Consider the following 10,511-nt stretch of genomic DNA (forward strand, 5'->3'; position numbering starts at 1 on the left):
ACATATGTTTGGGCCTCTTAATATGCATGGTGCATTTATTGTTGCTTGATATGTCCGAAACTAACAACTGTTTCTAATCTGACTGAAATCAGAGAAGAGGGGTTTTAAGGACGTTAATCTCAATTAGAGACACTTTGTGTGAAATGGATTAAAGAAAACTTGGTTAAAATACTGGATGCAGAGCAAAGAAGTAATACTGAAAATGCTAGAAATACTTGGTGGGACAGGCACATTTGAGAAAGTCATAGGGTCATAGAATGATACAGCATGGAAACAGCCCCTTCGGCCTAACTTCCCCACACCGGCCAACATGTCACAGCTACACTAGTGCCGCCTGCCTGCGTTTGGCCCATATCCCTCCAAACCTGTCCTATCCATGTACCTGTCTAACTGTTTCATAAACTTTGGGATAGTCCCTGCCTCAACTATCCCCTTCTGGCAGCTTGTTCCACACACCTACCACCCTTTGTGTGAAAAAGTTACCCCTCAGATTCCTATTAAATCTTTTCCCCTTCACCTAAACCTATGTCCTCTGGTCCTTGCCCTACTGTGGGCAAGAAACTCTGTGCATCTACCCAATCTATTTCTCTCCTGATTTTATATACCTCTATAAGATGACCCCTCATTCTCCTGCACTTCAAGGCATATAGTCGCAGCCTACTCAACCTCTCCCTACAGCTCAGACCCTCTAGTCCTGGCAACATCCTCGTAAATTATCTCTTACTCTTTCCAGCTTGACAACATCTTTCCTATAACATGTTTCCCAGAACTGAACACAATACTCTATATGTGGCTTCACCAACGTCTTATACAACTGCAACATGACTTCCCAACATCTATACTCAATACTCTTACTGATGCAGGCCAATGTGCTAAAAGCCTTTTTGACCTTCACCTTAAACCTGTGACTTCCCCTTGAAAGAAACATGCACCTGCACTCCTAGATCCCTCTGCTCTCAAACACTCCCCAGAGCCCTACCATTCACTGTGTAGGTCCTGCACATGTTAGACCCCCAAATGCAACACCTTACATTTCACTGTATTAATTCCATCAACCATTCCTCAGCCCAGCTGCCCAATCGATCAAGATCCTGCTGCAATTTTTCACAACCATCTTCACTATCTGTAAAACCACTCACTTTTGTATCATCTGCGAACTTGGTTAATCTTGCCATGTATATTCTCATCCAAATCATTGATATAGATGAAACACAGTAATGGGCAACAGTAACAACAAAGCAAACAGAGATAAAATGTAGTCAGAGATAGTAAGACTGACTATATTTTATCTGTTTGCTTTGTTGTTCTCACAACTAACAATGATATATACTACATTTTCCTTGATTTCCATTCCCTTTGTCCTATTTTCACATCTTATACATCCTTATCTATGTATCTCCTTCTCCCCGACATCAGTCTGAAAAGGGTCTCGACCCAAAACGTCACCCATTCCTTCTCTCCAGCGATGCTGCTTGTGCCGCTGAGTTACTCCAGCATCTTGTGTCTATCATTGGTTTAAACCAGCATCTGAAGCTCCTTCCTACACTTAAAGAAGATTTGTTCCTCTGTCCCACAAGATTTCCATTTATTCATTTTTATCTTTTTCAGCTTTATTGCTTTTAATAAGGTGTCTACCCAAATTCACTTCCATAATTACATTAGTTTCCTTAACAAAAGTTTCCAATTCAGCTTATTCCATGTGCATTTGAAATGAAAGCCCAGTCTTCACATGTTGGATTACCTACACTTAAAGTGATTTGGCACAATCAATATTTTTCATGCATGTTGAGATCCATACGATGTTATGTGTCAGCTCATGCATGTTTTTGATCTCTCCCTTCAATGCCATACAACCTGCTCTTTCTCTACACAGTCTGATTCACTATTTCACTATAAACAAAAACATCAACAATTCTTCCAGGTCTATTTTCCCCTTCACGTTCCTCTGTTCCCAGCTGTTCAACCAATTTTACCCCTTTCATTATTTCTTGTGACCTTCCCTTCTCTCAGCACAAATAATTGGTCCCCAGACCTCTGCCACATCCCCTTGCATTCCTAGCTCAATTAATTTGGAGCTCCTTTTTCTGTTGCCTTTGCCTTTCTGTGTTTTTCCTTGGCTAGGAACTTTCAGACAGTCAACACGTTCCTCCATCCAGTACTCAGAATTCCCACTTGGACTCCATTCGCTCGCGTTTCATCCTTTAACCTCTCAGCATGGCACTGACCATCTCAATCTATCCGTTTCACTGACTTCTTGACTTGCCCTGTGAGCTTGCTGTGGTCTATTAACTAACGTTGTTGCCATTGAACACAAGGATACTGGAGTTGTTGTATGATGTACAAACCTACCTGGTTCCTGCTCTCTGATGCCAACTCATATCTCCCTCTACACCATGGCCCCATCATAGACCACTTAATTGTTTAAGCAGAAATGTTTTAAAACGATCTGATTTAAGGTCATTGAACTGTCGTTATCCCTGCTTCTTTCTCCCCAGGTACTGCCTGATCATCTAACTATTTCCACTATTTTTTGCTTAATTTAAGATTTCCAGTATCTGCAACTAAAGATGGGGAAGAAATTCTGCTTTTGCCACTGCACAAGAGAAATCTCCTTGAATTCTGGACATCAGCTGCGTCCTGCAAACCATTCAAGTTGCCTTTAATTTTTGTGCCGTTGTGTGGAAATCATTTCTATTTCAGATGAAAACTATACCGAAGGAAAAGCCTCTCGCAGTTTTTGGAAATGCATCACAGGGCAGCGTTGCGAGTTCAGTACTGCGAGTTCAGGCACCGTCTCTAAACAGCTCAATCTTCTTCGAAATCAAGGACGCAGAAACTATGTCCGAGCAAATTCAAGTGTTGAATGACACCCTCCAGAAGAAACTATAAAAACTACATTGACATGACGATTGAAGGTTGGCACTCGATCTTTACATAATGAATTAAAAAAAAAAATTTAACTGCAATTTTAATTTTGCACGAATAAATAATGAATTCGCAATAAATTGTAAAATCAGAAACACGATACGCCAGGACCACAAAGAGCACATCTAATTCAATTCATATTGTATAAGCATCAGAAATAGTTTAGAGATCATTTTTTTTTTTTTAAACAACCACTACAAAATCATTCGGGTTTTACAGTTGTTCCCTTACTTGAAATTGACAGATCTGCAGCATGTCTGCCTTGCGGAGGAAACGGGAAGATGAATTCACACGGCTCTCCGTCTCAACCACAATACTATCCCTGCACTGTTGACTTCCCTTCATATTAACTGTCAGTTGTTCTTACGTGAATAATATGTTATAATCTAAACTATGTGCAGTGTTAATAGATACTTTGAAATCTATAGGCACGAACCACAGTGGATACAAGTCATCCATATGTGGAAACGCCAGGCTAATAAGGGTTAAATTTTATTTTGATTGAACAATGTGTCTCAATGCATTCCCGGGGAATCAAGGCAGTTTCATTTGTCACTTGGGGTTGTTAGATCAAAGAACACCCTGGTCATTATAGAAAGAGAAATGTGGGTTTAACCCATTTCCTGTCCGCCGGAGCCCGCAACTCCCCTGAATATCCGAAGTTATCAAATGCTTTCGATTAAGTTTTGAACTCACCCCCCGAAGGCAGCAGCTTTGCTGGAGTCCGGGACTGCCGCCGTCTCCATCCCGTTACTTCATTATCTTTCTGAGTCCCATTGGGGAGAAAGCAGACACATCTGACAACATCTGCCTGTTCATTCCATTGACTTCTTGGAAACTTTAGGTTGAAAAAAATGGGCTGGGGAAAAGTAAGCAAACTTTGGAGCCGATTGAAGTCTTGAAGATCGAACCGTGCCGGTCTCTCGATGTGTTGCACCGACTCTCAATCCCATTTAACACAGAGCAGATGCAGAGTGTTACCAGCGAGCGAGGAAAGCTACAATTTCTTTTGTGTTTGTGCATAAAAAAACTCTTTGGAAAAAATAAAAAACCTATAAATCCCAACGGGACCGAGCGCAAGACTTGAGGGGAAGGGGCAGGAGGTTCACCCTCAGCTTGATAGTTTCAGAGCTGTAGGCAAATCCCACTCCCACCGTGAATAACCCAGAGGTCTCGACATTTCCGAGCCGAACAAACTCCAACTGAAACCGCTCGAAAGCAGCTGGAAAGGGCAAAGAAGGATTTCAAAGCGAGGAAAGTTTATTTTAATTATAACCTCTCTACTGCCGCCCCACGGCGAGGAATGCAAACTGCAATCCGATATCAAAACAAATCCGGGCCTTGATTGACAATAGGCTTTGGCTGATCTGCCAAATGTGATTTCTAAAAACTCATTACCATAAATTGTAAAACGTTGAACTATAAAGGCAGAAAGAAACCTAAGAGATTAAAATCACTTGTTTTTACTGATATCGTTAAGAAACTGATATGACAAATATTATAAACAAATGTGGAAAATATACTAAAATGGATATAGCAAAGCTGCTGCCTTGGAGGGGAGAGGGTGACAGAGGAACAGTTCAAAACAGGAAAGGTTAAGATATGGGCCAAGTCCCTTCAGCCTGAAGAAAGATCTCGACCCAAAACGTCGTCTGTCAATTCCAGTCCACAGTTCCTCCAGCATTTTGTTAATTAAGGTTTAGAGGGATAGCCAAATGCAGGCACATGGGACTAGTTCGGGAAGGCATTTTGGTCAGCGTGGACGGAGTTCAATGCTATACAACTCTATAATTAGAGTTTTATCTTTGGTAAACTACGAAGGTTTATTAATACATTGAACAGTACAAAAAATGATCATTTTGAGATTACTACATGGCAACGTTTAAACTGTAGAAGTATAAATCAATGTTGTGGCATATGCCTGTAACAATATCAATCTTTGAAGATGAACAGTGATGGATAAAACGAAAATAATGTTAAATTAATCAGATGCAAAATACTGCAGATGCTGAAAATCTGAGAAAAAATCCAAAAATGCTGCAAATGCTCGACGGGTCAAGGAGCATTTATAAAGGAACTGGGTTAATACCTTATTAGATCATTGACTTTTTATCAAAACAAATGATAAACGGTAATCGACCTCAGTTGTCAACTCCATTCTTTCTCCACACATACTGTCAAACTTGCTGGGTATTTTCTGTTTTATTATTCATTTATTCGCCCTACGGAAAACCAATTATCTTCCTCTGCTAGTATACACTTGTAAACTTCATTGTGTAAATCCAGTGTCTTGTTCGTTTATCAGCAGAACTCTCATGTGAAATATTGTCTATTTATTCTAAGATATTAACTACATACCGCGTGAGTGTGAGCATAGTTTGGAAATAAAATGTTTATTAGAATTATCAAGAATAATACGTGTGTATGTATCATTTATGTGTATGGCGTTTATATTTATGTTCAGGAACTGTGTGTGTGTGTGTGTGTGTGTGTGTGTGTGTGTGTGTGTGTGTGTGTGTGTGCACGAGAGTGCGTGTGCATAGAAACGTGGAAAATAGGTGCAAGAGTAGGTCATTCGGCCCTTCGAGCCAGCACCGCCATTCAATATGATCATGGCTGATCATCCACAATCAGTACCCCGTTCCTACCTTCTCCTCATATCCCTTGATTCCGCTAGCCCTAAGAGTTCCATCTAACTCTCTTTTGAATGCACCTAGTGAATCGGCCTCTACAGCCTTCTGAGGCAGAGAATGCCACAAATCACAACTCTCTGGACGAAAAAGTTTTTCGTCATCTCAGCTATAAATGGCCTATCCCTTATTCTTAAACTGTGGCTCCTGGTTCTGGATTCCCTTAAACATCGGGAACATGTTTCGTACATCTAGCGTGTCCAATCCCGTAATAATTGTATATGTTTCTATAAGATTCCCTCTCATCCTTCTAAATTATAGTGATTGCAAGCCCAGTCGTTCCATTCTTTCATCATATGACAGTCCCGCCATCCCGGTAATTAACCTCGTGAACCTTGGCTGCACACTCTCAATAGTAAGAATGTCCTTCCTCAAATTAGTAGTACAAGATTGTGCGTGTGAATGGAGTGAATAAGATTTAGTTGGCGATTAAATTGGGAGCGCTAGAGAGTCAATAAAGATAATTGAATACGGAATCAAGGGATATGGGGAGAAAGCTGGAATTCTGGATGATCAGCCATGATCATATTGAATGACGGTGCTAGCTCGAAGGACCGAATGGTCTACTCCTCCATCTATTTTCTCTGTTTCTAATGCAGTCCCTGAGTTTATCTATTATTTAAATGCTGAACTGGATAGGTTAAGAACCAAACATTTAGAGATTCATCGCATAAGATGCTTTAGCGAAGATTCTGCTGCTTTTGCGCGTTTTAGTTAAATGAAAAGTCAATAATGATATCGTGGCCATTTCTATCCAGCAACCCATTCCTTGGTGATTTTCGTCAAAATTCACAGGATGTTTCTTATTTCCCCAGGAGGGTTCCGACTCTGCGAGCATGTTTCTGAACACCTGCAATGTACGCGCCGACCAAGATGTGGCGGCGTGACTCAGGTCTGGCAAACATGTAATACTGGTGTGTGTACGTGTGATTTCGGGACGTGTCGTGGTTTCAAGGAGTTTGCCTTGTTTATCTGCAGATAAATTTGGGCAGAATATGTACATATAGACGAGTGTGGCAGATGTTTGCGTGGGCGCCTCGGCGTGTAGAATGATGTGTCAGCAGATATTGGAACCGTCCAACGCTAATGAATCGTACAATAACGGGACTTATCGACATTAACTCCAATCGCCACATATCACATCAAAGGTGAAATCAAACAACCCTACGCTTTTTCAGGTGAAAGATGAATTCCAACAGGTAACTCCCTGCAACCCTACCAACATACATTTGGTTTAATGCGACACAATGAGAACTGACTACAAAGAGAAAGTTCAGATCGCTCAGAAAAAAAAGTCTACAAAATAAAAGTTCCAAATGGCTCATTACAATGCGCATCCATGTCTCTCTCCTTTTCATATTTCGCTGCAGTAGCCATATGAACTTTATGGCATTCAGCTGTGCGGATGGAAACTTTGTCTCGTCTCCCCATTGGATCTCGCCACGCTGAATCATAGCTTTTGGAAAACCACACGAAGAAATCTACTAACATTGTAAAATGTGTCCCCAACCATAATGCGCGGACTCCTACCAAAATACAAATGAGTACAGTACTGAACCGAAAGTGCCCAGGCAGCCGGTGCAAATGCAACATATTCATCTGAAAGTTTTCGCCATAACTTTCAATTATGCTCAAAATAGAAATCACAGCTATATTTTGCATAATCTGTCGTAAAGTTTAAGTGTATGATTTGTTAACACCTAAATGAGATGTGTGTTTTCGGGTGGGGGTAGGGGGGGGGGGGGGGGGGGAGGGAGTCGTTTCTGAGCAAATGGGCCAATCCTAATTAACACGCTCCAGGATGCCCATCGGCTTTTCGACCCAGTGGAGAAATTCAGCTTTACAGTTAAATATAAAAATCTTACTTTTTTGCGAGTGTAGAGCGTCTGCAGTCTCTCCTTCGAGTCGCTAAATACATTTGTATGCATTTGTCCCAGTAGCTAAATCCAAGCTTTAATCAGAACGTGACTCTGAGCTGGCCCACGGAATGGAGGAGTCCCTTGCATTCATTGGGTGAAGAGCGAAAATATCCCAACAGAGAAAAAAAGATATAAATCTCCTCCGCCCACCTATTTGGGCAACAATCCTAAAGTTAGTTTGCAATTCCAGGAGTGGCTTTTCTTCTTTTGGTGACGATTTTACTCATTGAGGAACGATCCAAATTCCAGGGAACTCCGGTACCTGCAGACTTACTGGATGAGCGGAGCTGATCTGCGAGAATGTTGAACGCACGCGGGCTGGTAACTGACGATTGCTCTTTCCCATTTAAATAGTGCTTTACTACAGACTGGGGTTTCTGGCTCCAAGTGCCGAGGTGTCCGGTTTCAGCACTCATTCACTTTAATGAGCCGGTATCCTGCCTCTAGGATAAGACCTCGCCTTTAACTCAGATGAAGCTAAATTCAGTAACCCATTCTTTCTCTCTTCCTCACTGGAATGTCACTAACTTTGGTCATGACTTCACCCGCTAAGCAGCATTCTAGCGAAACGTAAAATTAACTTAAAATAAGACTATTTCCAAGTCTCCGAACTCGCCGTCGCGGCAAACGCCAATGTTCAACACACTTTCAAAGTGATAGCTTCCCCTCCGCTCTAATTCCGCGTTTATCAACATAAAAGCGCGAAACGGTGTCATTCGCCCACCTATCAAATGCAACTGAGATTGATGTACGATTTTAGTGCAGTTTAGACCAGATGAGGTAACGCGTAGGGGAAATGTAAGGTGAGAAATTTTGGATGAAACAATCTGAGACATAGTATTTGTATTGCAGAATAGCTGTGATGTTAATTCCGATCGTGTGTCAGTCATGGCTCAGTTACAAGCAGTTTGATTCTATTTGGAGCGGTTGTTAGTTCAGGTTCCAGAGAGATGTGTTCACAAAGGTATGATCTGTAACTCTGGTTTATGCTAGGCCATCAGAGATGCTGTTTGTGCCGGTGCTGAACTGACGGGTTGCTGTACAGTGGAGGTGTGATTTTCAAATAAGATTTATTTTTTCTCTGATGAAAGTAAAAGGCACTGTTCAAGATTGGCTTGGCCGTCATTCCTGTGGTCAGACACTCCATTTATCCCTCGTCAAGATCAAGAAATCAGATTATCTTGATCATTGTAATTGAGTTGGATGATCAGCCATGATCATATTGAATGGCGGTGCAGGCTCGAAGGGCCGAATGGCCTACTCCTGCACCTATTTTCTATGTTTCTATTATATTTGTTGAAAGCTTGCGGTGCTCAAATCGGTTGCCATTGTTTCAATATTATCAAACTTACCACACTTCAAATAACTTACTAGGAATTAAGCATATGGGCCATCTGGGATATTAAAAGGCTTTGGATAAATGAAGCAGATCTGTGACGTATTTGTAAAAAGATACTCAAGAGTTCTTGGATTTAAGAATGTGGGCTCCTTAACCTTCTGAAATGTTAGGAAGAACTCGGCACATGCATTCCGTTTGAGTCAAAGACTTCCAGGCAGGAAAATTGCATTTCCAGCCTGGTAATATAAATAGGGAACGTAAATAGGGAAGCTGAATACATTCAGCAGAGTTGGCAGTTTGTTTCAGTTTTCCAGCATTTCATTTTTTTTTGTGTAAACAAAATATTACTGGTATGGAACTAATACTACAAATATAACCTCCCCCTGAAGGTGTTCTGAACTCCTTCCAATGTTAGAATGATTGGATATCTGCAGCCCTAAAGCCACTGTGCACAATGGAGCATAGTACCCAAAACACATTTTGACGAGAGGACAATGCTCTTTGAACAAGGCTTTATTCTGATTTCCATTGTACTGCCTTAGGTAAAGACCTCAGCATTCTGTTTGCTTTGTTGAATGCCGATTCAAAGCAATTGGAGATAGGAAGTGCCAAAACTACCAAATCAACAAAACTTTGATCGTCCACTGACCCATGCCAACTGATTAAAACCTCCCCACAATGAGGTTCTGGAAAACCAAGAACATTTTCCCTATCTCAGGAGCCACCTCTCTGTGAGGCCATTCATCAATATGAAATCCACCAATGCTCCATGTGAACCAATACAGCCTTTGGCCATCTGAGGAAAAGTGTATAAGAAAATCAAGACCTTAAACCTGACACAATGATCCTCGCTTTCCTTTACACTTCAGTGACATGAACTAATTAAAGCAGACATCTCAAAACATCGCTGTCTCTACAAAATTCTCCAAATCTTCCAGCAAAATAAGTGAATTAATATCAGCATCCCAATGGCACCGGGAACACCGAGTTTCAAGAGGAGCAAAAAAGTCCATTCTACACAGCAAGGCCTCCCATAAATACCTAACAGCAACAACCCTACCCATCCCCAGCATCCTGGAAAACACTTAAACACTTTCTGCAGCATCTGTGGCAGTGTTTATAGGTCCTAACTTAGTCTTGGCAACCAGGTCAGAAGGCACAACCATGGAGTTGAAACACTATTCTCAACCCCAAGAGATTACCTAAAATAAAATCAGTATTTTTCATCATCATCTTTAACGATCTCTGCACTAGTTATGTAAAGCTTGTATTAGTTTATTCATAGTATCTTGTCAGACTGTATCCATTAGATCATAATAGGAGTAGAATTAGGCCATTCGGCCCATCGTCTACTGTGCCATTCAATCATGGCTGATCTATCCCTCCCTCCTAACTCCATTCTCCTGCCTTCTCCCCATAACCTCTGACACCTGTACAAATCAAAAACCTATCTATCTCTGCCTTAAAAATATCCACTGACGGCCTCCACAGCCTTTTGTGGCAAAGAATTCCACAGATTCACCACCCTCTGACTAAACAAATTCCTCCTCATCTCCTTCCTAAAAGAACGTCCTTTAATTCTGAGGCTATTACCTCTAGTCCTACTCTCCCACTAGTGGAAACATTCTCTCCCCATCC

The 10,511-nt window shown here is 41.3% G+C and overlaps 1 protein-coding gene across 2 annotated transcripts in view; it reads right to left on the reverse strand.

Moving 5' to 3' along the window:
• col27a1 (collagen type XXVII alpha 1 chain) overlaps window positions 1-7,907 on the reverse strand; it is a 323,681-nt gene extending 315,774 nt beyond the window's left edge. Inside the window, exon 1 of one of the 2 annotated variants that reach the window (XM_033048904.1) lies at window positions 7,481-7,907. In XM_033048904.1, coding sequence (XP_032904795.1) covers window positions 7,481-7,533 — 53 coding nt within the window. In that variant the 5' untranslated portion in view covers window positions 7,534-7,907. Of the gene's footprint in view, window positions 1-3,621; window positions 4,158-7,480 lie in introns of those variants that run through there. The other variant, XM_033048906.1, reaches the window with a different exon arrangement.
• Window positions 7,908-10,511: the final 2,604 nt, after the last annotated feature.

Source organism: Amblyraja radiata, chromosome 32 (assembly GCF_010909765.2).
Source record: "Amblyraja radiata isolate CabotCenter1 chromosome 32, sAmbRad1.1.pri, whole genome shotgun sequence".
Classification (NCBI taxonomy): domain Eukaryota; kingdom Metazoa; phylum Chordata; class Chondrichthyes; order Rajiformes; family Rajidae; genus Amblyraja; species Amblyraja radiata.